Genomic DNA, 19,337 nt, shown 5'->3' with positions numbered 1-19,337 from the left:
GGAACACCGCGCTCAGCCCCGCGCCCGGAGCCCCCCGGCCCCGCAGACCCGGCCATGGCCCCGCGCCCCCGGTGAGTCCGCGGGTCCCGGGGCTGCCCCCGGGGCGGGTGTGGGGGGCGCAACCCCAGCACGGGGGCTGCGAGGTGGAGGCGGGCGAGGGGGTCCCCCTCCCGCAGACCTCGGGCTGCCGGCGGGAGTGGGGATGGCTCGGGAAGGCCCGCGGGGAGCGAAGGTGGAGAGCTTCGCCCTGACCTTAGGGTGCGAGCCTTTGGCATCCCGCCGTGCCGGGACCGCTCGAGTTCTGTCATGGGTGGGAGTGTCTACCCGCCCGGAGGAGATGAACGGAACTGGGAGACGCGTCCCCAGCTCCAGTCGCCAGGTGCAGCTTCAGCTTTTGCCGCTGGATAGATGCTTGGTAGTGAAAACTTTGCAGATGGGTGTACGCAGCGAATTGTGCCATTTGCCGGGTTGGGTTTGGAGTGGTTTTTGGGACAGCTCCGCTATCACTGGCCGTGGCAAGGAGCAGCCAAAGAGTGTTGGAAAGCACAAATGCTACTCCCTCTTTCCCCCTCCCTTGCCGCCTTGGGATACTCATGATGCACAGCCAGGTGGATGGTGAGGTCTGGGAGTTTGTGTCTGTATGACCGGATCTGCACACGGAGCATGCAAGGGAGCCCCTAAAGGGAATGACAACTGCGTTTGGCCCAAGGTTGTCCCGTCTCATTGACTGTTGGATACAGATGCAAATTCAGGGACCTGAGTCACCAGCCCAGCTCCATTAGCCACCCACAGCTCTCTGGAACTGCCCAGTGCCTGGAGTTTCGTGGTGACTCAATGGCTGGAAAATCGCCGGGGCTGTGCCAGAGGGATGTGCTTATGTTTCCATTTCTCTCCCATATCGTGTTGTAGCGCTTGGGTGTTGGGGTGAGCTCAGGTTTCAGCCTGCTTCAGCATCTGGAATGCTGAGCCCTCCCAAAGTGCTGAATCAGCTCTTTTAAGAAAGAATCTGGGGGGGAGAAACAGGGCACTGGGTCCTGCTGTGGGGTGGTTTGTCTTGGAGGAGGGAGATGAGTAGGAAATGAGATTAACACCCGCTTTGGGGAGAGGCTGTTGGAGTGATGTGGTGTTTGATGGCACATATCGTGTACCAGACAGAATTGGGCTGAGGGACCAAAAGACAGCGGCAAAGACACCAAAATCTTGATGGCTGTGAGTCTTATATAGTACATGTGACAAATGAAATAAGCTAATAATAAACTGATGCCTTGTGTGGAGGTTTCAATGCCTGGCTGCTGGGCCACGTCCTTGCCTGGTGCTGCTCCTTGGTGGGAGTGATGAAATTATTGTAGTTATCAGTCTCGTTTATTTTGGGGGATTGATTTGTATCATCCTGGCATACAGGCAGGTGGAACTTCTTGCATTTGGTGTTTTGCGTTTGCTGCTGTTGGGCATGAGAGCTGATGGCCCCTTAGGTTCCAAGAAGCTGGCTGCTGGGCTCTGGGCTACCCCATGGACTGCAATTTTGGAGCCAGGCTGCCTCCAGCTCCCCCAGGGCCTGTAGGACTTCTCCAAGGTGGACAGAGAGATGTCCTTGAAGGGAGAGCCCTGGAGCTTTCTCTCCTTCACGTCCAATGCACTTTGATACAAGTGGACCAGGACACCTCACTTTGTTTTAAAGTCTCCACAAATCTTTGAGGCTCGGATAAATTCAGGTGCTGTGATGTGCCTCCAGGCAGGGGAAAGCAAGAGCCTCTGGTCATGGTTTAGTCGTAAGATGTCAGCACCAGAAGAGGTGTGCACAGTTAAAGTGAAAAACCGGCTTATTAAACTTCATCTTCCTAATTAACACAGGGTGAAGAACAAAGAAAGACAATGTTGTAAAGGGGGAATTATCAGGGGTGTTAAATATTAAGTCATCTGCTGCCAGAATTGGTTCCCAGTGGCTATTTTGTATTCATGGTCAGACACTGGATGAGGTGTCTAAATGGATTTGGAGCATCACTTGACACTGGAAGCTTTAAAGGACAAAACTGGGTTGTAAAGTCACGATTCCTACAGTGTAGGTGAAAGTATTTAAGGCTGGGTAGAGCTAATGTCACAGCTTCAAATCTCCTGCCTCCTCTTGCAGATGGAGTGAGGTCCTGGCAGCATGTCTGCACTTTGCAGATGAGCTCTGTATTCACGTGGCCCCCTTGGATTCGGGGTTTATCCTCTGGGTGCCCAGTGCTGTTTAATCCTGGCTTACAAACCAGCCGGCAGCAGTGGGACTGCTTGTTTCTTATGGCTCGAGGCAGCCTCATTATCCTGCAGGATCACGACACTGCTTAAAATCGCAGGATTTGGTGGAGAAAAGAAAAACCACCCAAACTGTGTGTTGGGTTGTTTTTTGGTTTTGTTTTTGTTTTTATTATTTTGCTTTCTGATTCTGGAGCTCCTGTGAGTGCAGGAGGGGAATGAGCTTTCACCGGCCCTTCCCGCCCACCTGGCAGGGAGGGGAGATGCCATCCTGGATCGCGGGACTCCGGGAGTGTGTGCCCGTGTGCCCCGGCAGTGCCTGCGGCAGCTCCCCTTGGCCGGGCGCCGCTTCCCTGGCACACCCTGGCCAGAGGGTTGGCTGCTCCCGCATCCGTCACAGTGCCTGAGAGAACACGCCGGTGACGTGCCGGTCCCCTCCTCCTGCTCGTGGACACGGAGCAGCCGGCTCGGAGCCCCGAAACGCGATGGAGAGGACGAATTTGCCGGGGAGGCGGAGGTGTAGCGGTGCTCGGGTTTTATGTGCTTAAAAAGGCATCTGTGGTGGAGCCAGGCGGCAGGCAGGGATCCCCGGGAAGCAGTGGATAGGTAAGTACCCGGGGCACCGTGCCCCCGGCGGGATGAGCTGCCTCCTGGCTGGGCCTGCCCGTATCCAGCAGTCGGGTGCTGTGGGGAATTTGCAACAGCCCCAACAGCAAGGGTCTGTCACTTTGCAGGAGGGGCAGCCAACCCCCTCCCCGCAGCCTCTCCCTGAGCCCCTCAGACCAGGCGGGCTGTCGATCCCTGCTCTGACCACAGCGCGGACGGTGAAGGTGAGGGTCCCCCTCGCTGTCCCTGCTAGGGCAGAGTCGCTGCCCTGGCTCAGGGGCCGGGGGTCTGTGCCACCCCAAGGTGGCTTAAGCATTGCAGAGATAAACCCAGAGCCCTGGGGGGATCCGGTGTGGTATTTGGGAGGATCCACAGGACTCGAGAGGGAATCGGTGCCTCTGATTCATATGGAGCCAGGGTCTGTGGGGAGCAGCCCTGTGCTCCGTGAAGGGGTTTTTGCCAGGTGCCCCCACCTGTCCCACCTACAGCACCAAGCAGGTGGAACAGTGTTTTCACCATATTTGACCCCACAAAGCCCTTCAGAGAACTCCAGTGCTCTGCTGCAGACCCCTCCAAGGCAAATTAAACCCTCAGGAAGGGTTTGCTTGTCCTCCGTCTCAGGTGTGCAAAGTCTCTTTGTCAGGGCTGGTTCCCCACGGGGGGGTTCCAGACTGGGCACGTGGAGGTTTTTTTGCTCACACAGCTTTTTTGCAGAGAAGAAATTTCTCTCCTAATTTGCTATCCTAACTCCCTTCTCCTGTATAGGGTTGGAGGTGCCTCCTGGTGAAAGCTGCAGTGTTTTTGTGCTGTTTCCTTAGCTCGACTCCTGCCAACATGTTTGGGGAGGAGGCGGTAGCACCTTGCATCGGAGGCAAGAGCTTCCTGGCATCCCAGCGTGGGAAATAGGTGTGTGTCCCCAGCACAAGCTTGGCCCCCAGCATGGTTCAGACCTGACCCTTTCAGGGCAGTAGAGACCAGTTGTATGTTATTGACCCTCTTTAAATGAATGTCCTAATTGCAAAGTGGCTGGGGTTAGTGGTGCTGTGGGTCTCGCAGCCCGTGGTTAGCGGCGGTGTTGGTAAAAATAGAAGCGGTCAAAAAATGGATTTTTATTTTTACTCCGTAAAGTGTGTCCTGCTCAGATGTTTTGCTTTCATCTTGGGTTGAGGCAAGACGGCTCGCTGCTTCCACAGAACACAAAGAAAAAGCTTTGTTTTGGGTCAGCTGGGAAGCTCCAGCACAGCAAGCTGCAAACATGCTCTTTGACTTTGACACTCTCCCTCCCCATTTTCTTTTTCTTTTGATTGTTGTTGTTTTTTGCCAGTTTGTGTTTTTTTTTTTGAGTTAAAGGTCACCACAATGTCATCTTGGAGCAAAATAACAAGTTAGCATTCCAAAAAAAAAAATGTTGAAACACGCAGTTCATGAACAACCACCTCTGCAGGCTGCAGCTCGCGAGTGAGAGGTGGAAGGTGTCCCTGGGGAGCCTGGGAGACTTAGCTCTCACCTGGGATGGAGCTGTATCTCCCACTGGAGAACGTGCATTTTGTTAACAAGGCAAAAAAAATATAGGGACTGCACGGGCACAGAGCAGGATTGGGTTTGGAGACCTTTCTGTCCCATCAGTGTGCTGGGTGATGCCCGAAAACATAATTCCAAGTGTCTTTGTTGGAGCAGTCTCCAAGCAGGCAATGTCCATCAGCCCAGGGCAGCCACGGGGTTTGATCCTGGCCCAGCCACAGCAACCAGAGCAGCATTAAATCCACCAGCTCAATCACCCAGCCTTCACATCCCTCTGAGGCAGATCAGTGTCCAAGGGACACAACAGGCTGCAAAATCTTTCTTAAAATAACACATTTATTTCTCTACTGACAGCGGCAGTGATGACTCCCTCATGTATGCCATGAGCTCCAGCCCATGGGGGGTAAAAGAAGGAAACAGCCTAAAAATAGAGCATCTTGGAAGTAGTTCATAAATAATAAACCAGCCTCCTGAAAGGGAGATAAAAATCCAGAAACTCCCTAAAGCCCTGGGTGCTGCTGTCAGTTTTACATGAAATGAGGAGGTGGCTGTCGCCACAGTGGCAGTATCAAACACTTCTTGGGCTTAAAACCCTAAGTGAGAGTTGGAAAGAAAACACCATTTTCCCCTCTTTTTTGTACAGAAAATGTGAAAACTAAAAAAATTACTTTCCCAAATAATTTGCAAGTCCTGCTTGATGGAGGCTGCATTTTATATTTTTCCCCCCCTGAGCTTTGCAGTCCCCAGGTAAGGCAGGACTGAGACAGAGGTGACAGGTATTCACATCTCTCTGTCTCTGGCATCCCAGAAATTCCCAGTGCTGAGAGGGAGGGAGCTTTTTTGGGCTCAGCATACCCATTTGTATTTTCAGAAGCATCCTACCACTTGCGGCTTTGCTCAGCTGTGCTGGTTTTGGCCAAAATCCTTCTGCAAACCTTCCTCCCCGCCATCCCTGGTAAAGCCCTGTGCTGCTTCTGGTTCATCCTAAAGCAAAACAAGAGTTGGGAGAGGAGATGAAGGTTTATCCCAAACACAGCCTCTTTCCACCACCAGCTTCTCCCTGCCTTTATTGCACAATTTTTCCTGGGCTCAGCTGAACTTGCATCACTTTTGCTGGTGGGTGAGAGTCCCACTGCCCTCCTGGGGGCAGGATCCATCGCTGAGTGACACAGTTGGAATGGCTGGAGCTGTCCCCATCCCGTGCGGAGTGTGGGCTCTGTGGGAGTTGGCCATGGGACAAGTCGTTTAACTAAACCTATCACCCTGTTCAGGCTAATCGCTTCCTAATGCCTCCGTAATCCCATTTAAAGCAACTGGCAGTCTAGAAAGTTACTGGCTCCCAGGGGAAGGTTAAAATGACCTGTCTGGCTACACAAAAAGTTCCCCCAACTGCAAGGTCTAGTTCAATACGTGCTTCAAGATGATTAGAAAACATGGAATGTTTTGTTTAGCCTGTGCACAGATGCTGCTGTGGGTTTACACATGGGTGTGCCCGTAGCGGAGCAACAGGGCGTAGGTGGTGCTCAGGACCCCTTTCTGCTTCTCTTTGCTTTTTCTGGGGAGAAAGATCTGTTTGAGGCGCAGAGTGTTCTGGCTTGTCGTGCCTGTGGCAGGGAGAGGGTTCTGTATTTCATTTTGGATCTTTTTCTTCCTTTTTGTTAAGAAAGAAACCAACCCCTTTTGAGGGAGCCTCTGCAACCAGTTTCATCTGTGCCCCAGAAGAGGGCTTTTGCCCTCTGATTTGCCCGCAGCTGGCAGGTTTCCAGCCCCAAAGCCTGGGGAGGAGGCGGTGTGCCGTGTTTGCTGGCACTGGGCAGGGACCAGCCAGCTGGTCTGCAGCTCTGCAGCTCCTTCCCCCTTCCCCTGCTCCTCCTGCAGCTGTGTTTGCTTCTCACTCTCCCGTGTCCTTACTTTACTTTTTCCCCCTGGATCCCAGGCGTTATGCTTGGCGGAGCCCAGCCGGACCATGGCCAAGGAAAAGCCATTAGGCTCTTGGCACAGTCCGCTTCCCCGGGGCCACGCAGGGGAGAGAGAGCTGGAGCTGAAACACAGCCTGGAGCCTTACTGCACAGAGGAAGAGCCCGTTGGAGGTCCTGCACTGCTCACTCCCAGCAAAGTTAGCTTTTCTCCCACGCAGAGCCCTTGTAGAGGTCTGAGCACGTGGCAGAGCCAGCTGCTCTCCTCTGGCTAGGGGCTGCTGGTGTGGTACCTCCCACAGCCATGCTTTGCTGCTTACTGCACCCCCTACATGCCCCCCAAAACCAGCCATGAGCCACTGGTACCCCAGCCCTGTTTGGCTCTCTGGGAGGTGTGGAGAAGCATGGATTTTCCCGCCTTCACTGCAAAGCATCCCCCAGCTGGAGCAGCTAGGACGTGCTGGGGACATACTGGGGACAGGAAGTGGATGGTGCTGCTGATGAGTTGAATTAAATCTGCCAGGGAGGCAGTTTGATTAAAATTAGGAGAGGCTGCCTGGAATTCATTACGTGGTGTCTTTTATGGCACTTAGTTATCCCTGTCTCTTAAAGACACTGTCAGTGGGCTGATCTGGCTCCTTTTCAGCTTCCTTCTACTTCCTCCCAGCCTCCACTCCTGCCTCACTGAAAGGCTCCCAACAAGAAAAGAACATTAATTATGGCAATGATTTAGTCCTTGTTGCCCTGGGGTTGTTCTCGGCATGGGGCCCAGGCTGTTTTCCACATGTGTTGTCTTGCCTGGGGTAATTGGAGATGGTGTCTGGTACTCAGCGTACAGCACCTGGCACGTCACAGTTGGGCAACGGGGGACTGGGGGAGCTGCTCAGACTGAGAGAGCAAATGGATGACATGCTGTCCCTTGATTCAGAGGTTTTTCTGACACTATTTATATCCTCTTCTTTTGCAGAGATGAGTGTCCTGGGAGTCAGTGGAAGTGGGAACTCTCCTAACAGTCCCTTTTTCCTCTGCTGAGAGACCCTGACTTGCTTCCTTCCCACTCCTCTGCAAAAAGCTGTAGAGAAAACAGCACCATGTATACCTTCCTGCCCGAGAACTTCACACCTGTGAAGCAGAAGCCCTCCAAGGAGCTGAGGCCCATGCTCGGGGCCATCTTGCTGGGCCTCATGCTGTTCATCGCCGCGGTGGTGGCCTGGTGCTACTACACGGTGTCCCTGCGGAAGGCGGAGCGGCTCAAGACGGAGCTGATGGACCTGCGGGCGGACGGCTTTGTCATCAGGAACCAGCACGGGGAGGTGGTGTTCCGACTGGCCTTCCGCTCGGGCAGCCTGGACCTGGAGTCGTGCTCCAAGGAGGGCGAGATCCTGAGCTGCACGCGGTCGAGCCGGGGGCCGCTCAACTTCTTCATCCAGACGGTGAAGCCCAAGGACACGGTGATGTGCTACCGCGTGCGCTGGGAGGAGCTGGCGGCCGGCCCGGCGGTGGAGCACACCATGTTCTGGGAGGACGCCCACTGGTACGGGGGCTCGGAGATGAGCACCCAGCACTGGCCCATCCGCCTGGCTGGCTACCAGGAGCCCGTGCCCTACGTCACCAGCGACGTCTACTCCTTCCGCGACAGCTTTGGCGGCATCCTGGAGCGCTACTGGCTCTCCTCCAAGGCGGCGGCCATCAAGATCAACGACTCCGTGCCCTTCCACCTGGGCTTCAACGCCACCGAGCGCGCCCTCTTCTTCCAGGCCCGCTACAAGGACTCGCCCTACAAGCCCCTGCCAGGGCAGCCGCCCTTCCCCGAGCTCAGCTACCGCGTCTGCGTGGGCTCCGACGTCACCTCCATCCACAAGTACATGGTGCGCAGGTACTTCAACAAACCCTCCAAGATCCCTGCCGAGAATGCTTTCCGATACCCCATCTGGTCCACCTGGGCACTCTACAAGAATGACATCGACCAGGATAAACTCTTGCGATTTGCCGAAAAGATCAAGAAGTACCGTTTTAATTGCAGCCACATAGAGATCGATGACATGTACACCCAAGCCTATGGGGACTTTGATTTTGACCCTGTCAAGTTCCCCAATGTTACAGAGATGTTTGCAAAACTGAGGGAAGATGGGTTTAAGGTCACTCTGTGGACTCACCCTTTCATAAACTACAATTCCTCCAATTTTGGTGTGGGGATTGAGCGTCAGCTGTTCATCAAGGAGCCATCGGGGCGTCTGCCAGCCATGGTGGAGTGGTGGAATGGCATTGGGGCCATCCTGGACTTCACCAACCCAGCAGCCCGGGACTGGTTCCAGAGCCACCTGCGCCAGCTCCGGCACAAGTACGGCATCTCCTCCTTCAAGTTTGATGCGGGCGAGACCAGCTACCTGCCCAAGCAGTTCAGCACCTTCCGGCCACTCTCGGACCCCAGCATCTGGTCCCGGCGCTACACGGAGATGGCCATCCCCTTCTACGAGCTGGCCGAGGTGCGGGTGGGCTACCAGTCCCAGAACATCTCCTGCTTCTTCCGCATCATCGACCGCGACTCCGTCTGGGGCTACGAGCTCGGCCTCAAGTCCCTCATCCCCACGGTGCTCACCATCAGCATGCTGGGGTACCCCTTCATATCTGCTGACATGATCGGAGGGAATTTTTTCCCCAATAAGACAAATGGGGCAGTGGAGATCCCCGACCGGGAGCTGTACGTGCGGTGGCTGGAGCTGTCGGCCTTCATGCCCTCCATGCAGTTCTCCATCCCGCCCTGGCTCTACGACAAGGAGGTGGTGGAGATCGCCCAGAAGTTCACGGAGCTCCACGAGTCGCTGGTGGCCCCGCTGCTGCTGGAGCTGGCCGGGGAGGTCACCGACACGGGCGACCCCATCATCCGCCCCATCTGGTGGATCTCACCCCGTGACGAGGCCACTCACAGGATCGACTCCCAGTTCCTCATCGGGGACACCCTCATGGTGGCACCTGTCCTGGAGATGGGCAAGCAGGAGCGGGATGTCTACCTGCCGGCGGGCAAGTGGCGCAGCTACAAGGGGGAGCTGTTTGAGAAGACTCCAGTGCTGCTCACCGACTATCCCGTTGACCTGGACGAAGTTGCCTATTTCCTCTGGGTGTCCTAACAGGCTTCTTCCCCAGCTTTGGAATAACCATGCCTTACCTAGGACTTTCTAACAGATAATAATTCTAATTGCACATTTCATTTGAGCCTGGGGTGGAGGAGGGGAATTATATAGACTTCACTGTTCTTGGGGATAATTTTTTTTTATTTGTGGATTGATCTTGTTTTTTTTAATTTGGGTCAGTTGGGAAATTCTGATTGGATAACAGTAGGCAGGAATTTCTCTGCATAGGTCAGTAAGAAGTTGTCAGTCTGTCTGCAGACACTTAGTAAACCCAATACCTTTTCAGTTCTCAAGGATGTCAAGATGTGGAGGTTGGTTAGTGCCAGTGGTAGCGTTTCTAGTTCTGTGGGAGCACCCGGCACTGGGTATGAGGGTGTGTAGTGTGGGAGGGTTGCTGCAGCACAGCCTGCCATAAGTTTTAAATTATGGCAAATATATTCAAAAGGATATTTTTAAAAGCAGAAAGCAAAATATATATATATATATATATATACACACATATTTTTTTACCCCTTTTGTCTAGTGTGGCACTGGACTAACAGTTGCCTCGTGCTCCTGCTTTCCTGGCTACCAAACAGGCCAGCTTACTCGAGTGGTGTCAATGTGTTTTAATTTTATGGGCTGCTTATTGCCTGCTGGGACAGCCGCATCCCACCTCCTCGCCCTGTACAAGGCTCTTGCCTTCGTATTTTGCCCTGGGCATCAACATTGCCTTTCCTAGAGCGGCGCTGCCCATACCAGCGTGTCCCATTAGTCTTTTTTAAACATTTATGAAACCACTTTGTAACATGATTATCCTGCTGATACCATCCTTTTTTGGTTTTTAAGGACAGATGAGGTTTGTTGCTGGCAGAAGGACTGCCTGGAGCAAAGCCACTCCCAAGCACTAAGTGTGGCGCGTCCCCAGGAACAGCCGGTTCCCGCGAGCAGCACGTGTCTGGGATTGGCGGGGAGGTTTGCTGCTAGCCGGCTTGCCCGTGGGTGGAAAACACCGGCTTTCTGGACTGATGGGTCTGTGCCAGCAGGTGTTCTCACTGCGCCCACGGAAACGTTCTCATCTGAGGTGAAATTAAACCAATACCTGCCTAAGGTCGCGGTTAGAGGTGATGACTTCGGTGAGGGTTTTTCTGAGTCAGCCCTCTTCTCTCTCTAGGAGAGTCCTAAGGACCCTAAGGGTCTTCCTCAGGCAGCTGGAGGTGGGATTGCTGTCAGAGGCTTCTGGAGGGGACACGGGGTGATGTGATCCAAAGTCCCCTGCAGCTGCAGAGATGACTCTTTCACAGATTCCCCATTTACAGATGCATTTACAGAGACTCAAGACAGAGGAAGCAGGATTGAAGTCTGGCAGCCTTCCTCCCTAAGGCAGGACATTCCCGGCTGTGCCCTGGTTTGGGAACGCGTGTCAGCCCCTGAATTTTTAATGAGTTTCTACAGAAGCAATTGAACTGCAATTGCTGGGAAGGGTTGGGGCACCAGCCAAGGACAGCTCAGTATCCTTGGGGCTTCTCCTAGGATTGTGTCTGGGCTGAACATGGGTCCAGCATGAGTCTGCCACTGAGGGAGATGGTTCGTGTTTTGGTTAGGGTTGAGTACCAGTGAGGATCTTTCTCTAAGTCCGTCTCCTACCACTGGGCTTTACAGGAGACAGGAAAAGAGATGCACTAAACCTGGGGGTTGTGGTGGGATCCAGGAGGAGAAATTTAGGTGTTAGGGGCAAAATCTGAATCTAGTTATATAGTTAGGAAGGGAGGAAGTCTGGTTTGAAGGACTCTTTGGAACATCCCTTAAGATCTGCATCTGCCCTGCATAATTTGGTGTTTCAGCCTCAAAATGAGATGTAAGGGGAGCCTTATAGGTCCTTGCCCAGCTGGAGCACAAGTATGTTCCAAAGCCCATTTCTCAGGCTTGTAATTCTGAAGGACTCAAGCTTGTTCCTCACCACTAGTGCAAAGAGTGATTACAGCACCAGTTACAGATTCCTTCTGGCAAGGAGTTAATTCCGGAATCTCAGCATCATTCATCAGGGCACTAGCAGGACCTGGGCCTTGCTTGGAGGGTGGAGGTGAAGGTAAGAATCTCCTGGAGATGAGTCTGGCCAAAGCCTACAGGGAGGACAGGGTATGGAGAGACCTCCAGAAATTCATGAAGGTCATGCCTTGATAGGCTCCAGCTCTTCCCTTTCAACCTGTGCTCATGAAATACTTGTCGTCCCTTGGCGTGGGAGTCATTAGGTGGAGGAGATGTTGCTGCACAGCTCAGCTGCCAATGCAAAAGTGATCCTTGGCATAGGACTTCATGGGAAGGATCCCAGGAGATATTGCATGTCTTCTCTTCCCCTGTTTCTGTTCCACTCACCACATCCCTCACTAGTAAGGGATGAGACTGTGTGAAGAGAAACACAGCGTTCCTCTTAGCATCCCTCTGCTGTTAAAATGATGGGAGCAGCCAGATGAGTGCCTTCAATCTCCTTTCAGTGGTTTCGGGCACTGTCAGGGAGGTCAGGGAGGAAATTCTCCATTAGACACACTGTCTTCTTTCCCCTCCCCTCAAAAGAAAGGCTTTTATTAACAAAGTTTTAATTTTCTTTTTATTTAACTCTATCATAAATGGGTAAGATTATACAGTACCCTTTTTTTTCTAAATGCTGTATGGCTATTCAGGACTCCAGCAAGAGGAAGGGTAAAGCTGCTGAGAGGATGTAAGGGCTGGTGTTGGGGGTAGACTCAGCAGTGCTGCCTTAAGGTGTCTCAGGCTTCTAGGTGCCCTTTCCATCCAACTTTTTACCAAAACCACTACTTCTAACACTATGCTGTAGCACTGCAGGACTTGAGGATCTCTCGAACCTTGCAGACCACAGGCTCTGCACAGACACCTTGAGAACTGCTGGTAGGGGGATTTCTCTGATTTACACCATGAGTCACTGGCCAAAGCAGGAATTAGCTTGTCTCAGCCAAGGAAAAGCCCCAAAACAGGTTTGGGAGTTGGACTCAGCCTTTCCACACGCGATGCTCATGTGATGGAAGTTTGAAGCTTGCACTGTTGTGTATCAGGTTTCCTGGGTGCTTGTGTTTGCACATGCTGTCCTACATCAGACTGTAATGCTGGTGGGTCTGTTTTTAACCACTTTTGTAATTCTTAATTGGTATGAACTGTAACATGAATCACCCTGATTGAGATAAAATTTTGGAAAACAAAAAGAAGTTTAACTATGTTTATCTTGACCAAGTTGCTTCAGCTGGTGGTTCAGGGGTATCTGGGGCTTTTTTTACCCTTGTTGTCACTGAAATCACGGTTGAGATTTTGTCGTTTTAATTAAAGCTGGCAGCCTGCAGCTTTGGTGTACTTTTAAAAGGAGGAGCTGGCAGTCACCCCGCCGTTGTGTTTGCAGTGGTGGCAGACGATCCCACTGGATCAAGGATTGCTCTCCCTTAGGTCCTGACAGCAGGGAAAATAGCTGTGCCTTCGGGCTGGCCTGGAAAAGACCACGTCCAGGGAAACCCCAATGTTGTGTCAACCCCAGGGGCGAGGCCCATACTGTCGTGCCCCTGTTTTTACTGATATCCACCCAAAAAGGGCTAATCAACACTGACTCGGGGGGGTTTACTAGTCCACACTGTTCTCAGAGAACACATACTTTGGGACTGTTTGCAGGAAATGAAGAAGAGGAGCCTGCCCTCAGCTCCCCTCGGGCACTCCAGAAGGTCCTTCTGGGCCCTGGCTGTCCCCACTGCCCAGGGTTCCCTTTTCCAGATGGCACTGACAGCAAGGACAGGGATGGACTAGATATTTGTGGCTGTGAAAGTCCCAGGAATGGAGCATGTGAAGCTCATTTAGGAGCCTGCCTTGCCCCACACCATCCCCCTTTGCCCCACATAATGTTTTTCCTTCCCTTTCCATTGCTAACTGCACAAACCACAGCTGCCTTGTGCCATCAAGCATCAGTAGCCCTGGCCAACACATTCAGCATGGCTTGAGAAATGAGAGGAACTTCAGTTCACTCCTTTTGCAATAAAAGACATTTTCCCAATGCTGTTCCTTTGACTTCTTCCTTGGATGCGAGTGGCATCCATACACTTGGCTGATGATTACACGGAGGGTGAAGCTGGCCCTGCTGAAGACCTTGGCAACTTACAGCAGTCACAGCCTTGCAGCAGATCCTCAATAATGCAGAGGTCCTCCTTGGAATCAGTGCTTTAGGTTTAGGTTTGGTTTGCATCCTCCCAAAAACAGGTGTTGTGTGTAGAGGGGGTGTCTGAGGCTTGTTGGGGATATGGGGACAGCAAGTGGAGACAGCTCTGTGCTGCATCCCAGCTAAAGTGGCAGTGCTTGAAAACACATCCACAGCTGTGTATTGCACAGGGGGGAGTGCTTATGGCAAAGTCCAATCACCACTGGGGCTACAGCAAAAGCCCAGTTCATAACTGGATTTCAAGGAGGTGCCTATGGGTGACAGCAGAGCAGTGGGTGCTGACCCATGAGATCCTAGCTGTGAGCATGTCCATGCTGCTCAAAATAACAGCTTTTATTAAAAGTAAGAAAAAAACAACACGCAGGCAGACCCCAGGGCTAGGGAGGACCGTGGTAAAAGGACAAACTGACGGCAGCAGAGACCTTTAGGGCATGTGGCCAGGCTGGCAGCTCAGGAAAAAAACAACCTCCTCAGCTTGTCCGGAGCCTGGTGGGAGCTGCCAGCCTGTAGATGCCTTGTGCCAGGAGAGTCATAAAAGATGGTCTGGGCTGATGCAAAATCCCAGAGGCCAAGTAGAGAAACACAGAGATTTTTATTTATTTTATTATTTTGCCAGGAGGGCTAGGTGGTTTTTATCTCAGTGATCATCAAAGATTAAGGGCAATAAACTGCCCCTGCCAAAAAATAGGCAAACTGGGGTGAGCCATGTGCCGGCAAACTGGGGTGAGCCATGTGCCGGGGCAGAGTCCCATGTCACCAGCACCTCCAGCAAAGAGCTCTTGCTCAGCACTGGGAGTGCAAGAAACCAATCAAGACTGAAGCTTAGCAAGGCAAACAAGATGTTCCTCTGTCAGCACACAGCCCTGGTGCTGCAGGAGGGTGTCGAGAGGTGGCTGTGGTGCCACCTGCTTGCAGGATGTTTCCAGCACCCATCCCCCATGGCTCCCTGTGACTTGTCTGGGCAGCAGGGAAAAGCACTGGGGGAAAGACTGGAAAGGGATGGGGGAGGCATTTTTGCAGCCATGGTACCAGGCATCTTATGTCATCCCCAGAGTTTGCAGAAAGCCTCAGTGATGCCTATTTTTTCCACCCAGCCTGTGATGCAGGTGGGTGGCAGAGCTGTGTGTGCATACAGAACACACTGATTACACAGGCAGAGGTGCCATATGAGGGGGCTGGAGTCTGGCTCTCCCACCTCTCCTCAGCATCGAGGGCATCAGCTTTGCAGAAAGCTTTTTTTTTTTGGTGCAGCAACAACAGCCAGAGGAATTTTGCTGGGCCCCTCCAGGACCCTCTGGTTCCCTCAAGCTCATAAGTCAGGGACCCCTTGGGGCTTCAAAGCAGCAACAGAGAAGCATTCAGAAACACTTTCTCAACCTCAGGGGAGATGCATTCCTTGGAAACTGCTATCCTGGAGTAGAAGAAAGCCTACGGTAAGGATTCAGAGATATCCTGTTAACTCTGAACACAACTGGCAGACTGAGCATTGCCTTCCCTTTCACATCCCTGGATTAAAGTGGGGTTGTCCCTCCCCTCAGCCACATCAGCAATAGCATTACTGCAGCTTCAGCTGCTTTCAGGGGCATCTAGAAGATGTTCTGGCATTGCTCTTGTGCCGCTGCGCCCAAGCAGGGTCCTCTCGGTACAATGGACCCCCCGATGGGTAACAGGAGTCTGGGCCAGTCTGGGGGCTGCTTCACCTGGACAGCAAACCAGCCCTGGAGTGAGTGCCATGTTCTCCAGCCCCTGTTTACCTTTTGTATGGATCAGCTCTGGGACAAACCCCTAAAGAAGGGAGATTTCTCCTGTCCTGGGGCCACACAAGAGCTTTACCTCCCAGTTACCTACAAGCAGTGTGCCGGGGTCAGCAAAGGGATCTGTCTCTCATTTTGGGAAGGCACATTGCAGCCCAGAGACTCCTGGACTCTCCCAAACTGCTCAGACATGTCACCTTTAAGCTTCTGTTTGCTTAAAAACAGCAGGGAAGGTTGGACCAAGAGTGGAGAGCATTTTACAGACAGCCTGCCTACCACAAGCCTTCAGGAGCTGCTGACACACCTTCACTCAGGAGAAGTCACCTGTATGGGCCGAATACCAGCTCATGGACAGGGATCTCCATTAGCACAGGGTGGGAGAACATTTTCAATGGGGAAACTGAGGCAGCAGGGCACTCAGGCTGGTTTGTTAATTCTCTGAACTCTCTGGAGGTCAAGTTCTCCCCTGGGACCTGACAGATTGCACGCTTTGGCTCTAAACATGGTCCCAAAACACACATGGATCCTATCAAGTCTAAACCCTGACTTGGTGCTATGTATTAATCTTTAGTACCATGATATTTCACTACATTTACAGGCTTACCTGAATCCACACTATGGACATGATTCTCAGTAATTCACAAAAGGGGGAAAACAGTTGCCACAGCATATAGCAAGTGCCGTAGCTTTCTTCTCCTTGCTCAGATAGCTCAGGCCATGGGAAGTGTAAACTCCTCTTCATGCCTGCATCAGCTCCCATCTGTTGTGCAGGCTGCAGTTTGGGTGCCTTCCTCTTCAGGATAACCACAGACAGCTTTTTGTAAAAAAAAAAAGCAATTTGCTGCAGCTGCCTCCTTCACTAAGCACATGAAATTTTAAATACCTCAGGGGATCAGCTGTGCAACTGGGTAACAAAGAAGTCCATGTAATTTCCTTTATAAACAAGAAGCGTGCATGGCATTTCTTGGTGGGAAAAGATTATGAGTAGAGACTGTGTTTCTATACATTGCACTTGTCACACTGCAATAACAAAGACACTCATCCAATGTATATTAATTAGTTATGGAGCACCACTTGCTCCATAAAAAAACAGAAGTCTCAGTGTTTTCTTCAAATTTCATAATGAAGTGTTTCTACGTAAAAAACTATACCAATTCCCAGGTCATTAAAGCTGTTGGGTAATTAATCGCTGAGTTCATTGCACACTGATGAGGACCATGTTAGGAGATCCGGAGGAAATAGGCAACTTCGTCCAGGTCAACGGGATAGTCGGTGAGCAGCACTGGGGTCTTCTCAAACAGCTCCCCCTTGTAGCTGCGCCACTTGCCCGCCGGCAGGTAGACATCCCGCTCCTGCTTGCCCATCTCCAGGACAGGTGCCACCATGAGGGTGTCCCCGATGAGGAACTGGGAGTCGATCCTGTGAGTGGCCTCGTCACAGGGTGAGATCCACCAGATGGGGCGGATGATGGGGTCGCCAGTGTCGGTGACCTCCCCGGCCAGCTCCAGCAGCAGCGGGGCCACCAGCGACTCGTGGAGCTCCGTGAACTTCTGGGCGATCTCCACCACCTCCTTGTCGTAGAGCCAGGGCGGGATGGAGAACTGCATGGAGGGCATGAAGGCCGACAGCTCCAGCCACCGCACGTACAGCTCCCGGTCGGGGATCTCCACTGCCCCCTCTGTTTTGTTGGGGAGGAAGTTCCCTCCGATCATGTCTGGCAGCACGAATGGGTACCCCAGCATGCTGATGGTGAGCACCGTGGGGATGAGGGACTTGAGGCCGAGCTCGTAGCCCCAGACGGAGTCGCGGTCGATGATGCGGAAGAAGCAGGAGATGTTCTGGGACTGGTAGCCCACCCGCACCTCGGCCAGCTCATAGAAGGGGATGGCCATCTCCGTGTAGCGCCGGGACCAGATGCTGGGGTCTGAGAGCGGCCGGAAGGTGCTGAACTGCTTGGGCAGGTAGCTGGTCTCGCCCGCATCAAACTTGAAGGAGGAGATGCCGTACTTGTGCCGGAGCTGGCGCAGGTGGCTCTGGAACCAGTCCTGGGCTGCTGGGTTGGTGAAGTCCAGGATGGCCCCAATGCCATTCCACCACTTCACCATGGCTGGCAGACGCCCCGATGGCTCCTTGATGAACAGCTGACGCTCAATCCCCACACCAAAATTGGAGGAATCTGTGTGTATAAAGGGATGGATCCACAGAGTGACCTTACACCCATCTTCCCTCAGTTTTGCAAACATCTCTGTCACATTGGGGAACTTGACAGGGTCAAAATCAAAGTCCCCATAGGCTTGGGTGTACATGTCATCGATCTCTATGTGGCTGCAATTAAAATGGTACTTCTTGATGTTTCTTGCAAACTGCAGAATTTTATCCTGGTTTATATCTTTCTTGTAGAGTGCCCAGGTGGACCAGATGGGGTATCGGAAAGCATTCTCGGCAGGGATCTTGGAGGGTTTGTTGAAGTACCTGCGCACCATGTACTTGTGGATGGAGGTGACGTCGGAGCCCACGCAGACACGGTAGCTGAGCTCGGGGAAGGGCGGCTGCCCCGGCAGGGGCTTGTAGGGCGAGTCCTTGTAGCGGGCCTGGAAGAAGAGGGCGCGCTCAGTGGCGTTGAAGCCCAGGTGGAAGGGCACGGAGTCGTTGATCTTGATGGCCGCCGCCTTGGAGGAGAGCCAGTAGCGCTCCAGGATGCCGCCAAAGCTGTCGCGGAAGGAGTAGACGTCGCTGGTGACGTAGGGCACGGGCTCCTGGTAGCCGGCCAGGCGGATGGGCCAGTGCTGGGTGCTCATCTCCGAGCCCCCGTACCAGTGGGCGTCCTCCCAGAACATGGTGTGCTCCACCGCCGGGCCGGCCGCCAGCTCCTCCCAGCGCACGCGGTAGCACATCACCGTGTCCTTGGGCTTCACTGTCTGGATGAAGAAGTTGAGCGGCCCCCGGCTCGACCGCGTGCAGCTCAGGATCTCGCCCTCCTTGGAGCACGACTCCAGGTCCAGGCTGCCCGAGCGGAAGGCCAGCCGGAACACCACCTCCCCGTGCTGGTTCCTGATGACGAAGCCGTCCGCCTGCAGGTCCATCAGCTCCGTCTTGAGCCGCTCCGCCTTCCGCAGGGACACTGTGTAGTAGCACCAGGCCACCACCGCGGCGATGAACAGCATGAGGCCCAGCAAGATGGCCCCAAGCATGGGCCTCAGCTCCTTGGAGGGCTTCTGCTTCACAGGTGTGACATTTTCAGGCCTTTCTTTGGCAGCACCCTTTGGAGCATTTCCATGTTTTCCCAGGCGGTGAGTAACCCGACCATCCATGACTGCTTTGCAGAAACTTTGCTGCTAAATTCTTTTACTCCAACTGGTGGACAGAAAATCCAGGATGCTGCAGGCAGGTGTTCACAGCCTCCTTTCCAAAGCTTGGCCACTCATATCTGCAATGTTATTTCATGAAACAAAGGGCTATAAACACCAAGAAACCCAATTAAATCTTGCTGAGGGCCGCAGCTCCTCTGCTCTGTCTGCAGCCCTGTGGCTCTGGCTCACTTTGCTCTCCAGTGGCAGCCTGTTCACTGGCAGCTGGGCTGAGCTTTTTTTGGAGCAGATCTGTGCCAGGATTCCCATGACCCTCTCTTGGCTGCAACCTCGCTGCATCCCGCAGAGCAAGGATGAAGGGATGAAAGTCAGACCAGAGCCTGGAGGAGAATGGGGCCAGGGGAAGTGCCTGGTACCTGAGCATGCAGGCTAGACTTCACAAGCTGATCTGTTTTTACATTAATTATAAGCCCTGTTGGATTTCCCCTCCTATCCACAACTTCTCTGCTTCAAACACAGACAGAGAAATGCTGCGCTGAGGTCTCCAGCCTCACCTGCTATTCCCCACCACCCTCTGGGGATGCAGCTGGCAAGTCATGTTTTATCTCCCTGCGCTTTGCTCCTTTCCTGAGCTGCATGGAGATGTGGGTTTGTGGGGATGTGTTTCTCTGGGGCAG

At 53.1% G+C, this 19,337-nt stretch overlaps 2 protein-coding genes and 1 long non-coding RNA gene across 4 annotated transcripts; 2 read left to right on the top strand and 1 right to left on the bottom strand.

Moving 5' to 3' along the window:
* Positions 1-49: 49 nt before the first annotated feature.
* On the top strand, positions 50-12,606 carry LOC113960690 (myogenesis-regulating glycosidase-like). 2 transcript variants are annotated; one of them, XM_027670363.1, is made up of 2 exons: positions 50-71; positions 7,246-12,606. In XM_027670363.1, exon 2 carries the CDS (start codon positions 7,370-7,372, stop codon positions 9,404-9,406), a length of 2,037 nt encoding a protein of 678 aa, XP_027526164.1. In that variant the 5' UTR covers positions 50-71; positions 7,246-7,369; the 3' UTR covers positions 9,407-12,606. The 2 variants fall into 2 exon arrangements, with proteins under 2 accessions (XP_027526164.1, XP_027526163.1); XM_027670362.1 differs by lacking the exon at positions 50-71 and adding an exon at positions 2,688-2,841.
* On the top strand, positions 208-12,606 carry LOC113960691. Its single transcript, XR_003532081.1, has 2 exons — positions 208-2,754; positions 10,238-12,606. It is a non-coding gene; the product is annotated as an uncharacterized LOC113960691 (long non-coding RNA).
* Positions 12,607-16,272: 3,666 nt separating this feature from the next.
* On the bottom strand, positions 16,273-18,974 carry LOC113960689 (myogenesis-regulating glycosidase-like). Its single transcript, XM_027670360.1, has one exon. It carries the CDS (start codon positions 18,661-18,663, stop codon positions 16,573-16,575), a length of 2,091 nt encoding a protein of 696 aa, XP_027526161.1. The 5' UTR covers positions 18,664-18,974; the 3' UTR covers positions 16,273-16,572.
* Positions 18,975-19,337: the final 363 nt, after the last annotated feature.

This window comes from Neopelma chrysocephalum, unplaced genomic scaffold, assembly GCF_003984885.1.
Source record: "Neopelma chrysocephalum unplaced genomic scaffold, ASM398488v2 Primary Assembly neopelma1_96845, whole genome shotgun sequence".
Taxonomy (NCBI): Eukaryota; Metazoa; Chordata; class Aves; order Passeriformes; family Pipridae; genus Neopelma; species Neopelma chrysocephalum.
This window is presented reverse-complemented; position numbering and strand designations above follow the sequence as displayed.

What these genes read in the sequence shown, in the direction of transcription:
- LOC113960690 (XM_027670363.1), top strand. Translation starts at nt 7,370, where the DNA reads ATGTATACCTTCCTGCCCGAGAACTTCACACCTGTGAAGCAGAAGCCC.
- LOC113960689 (XM_027670360.1), bottom strand. Translation starts at nt 18,663, where the DNA reads ATGGATGGTCGGGTTACTCACCGCCTGGGAAAACATGGAAATGCTCCA.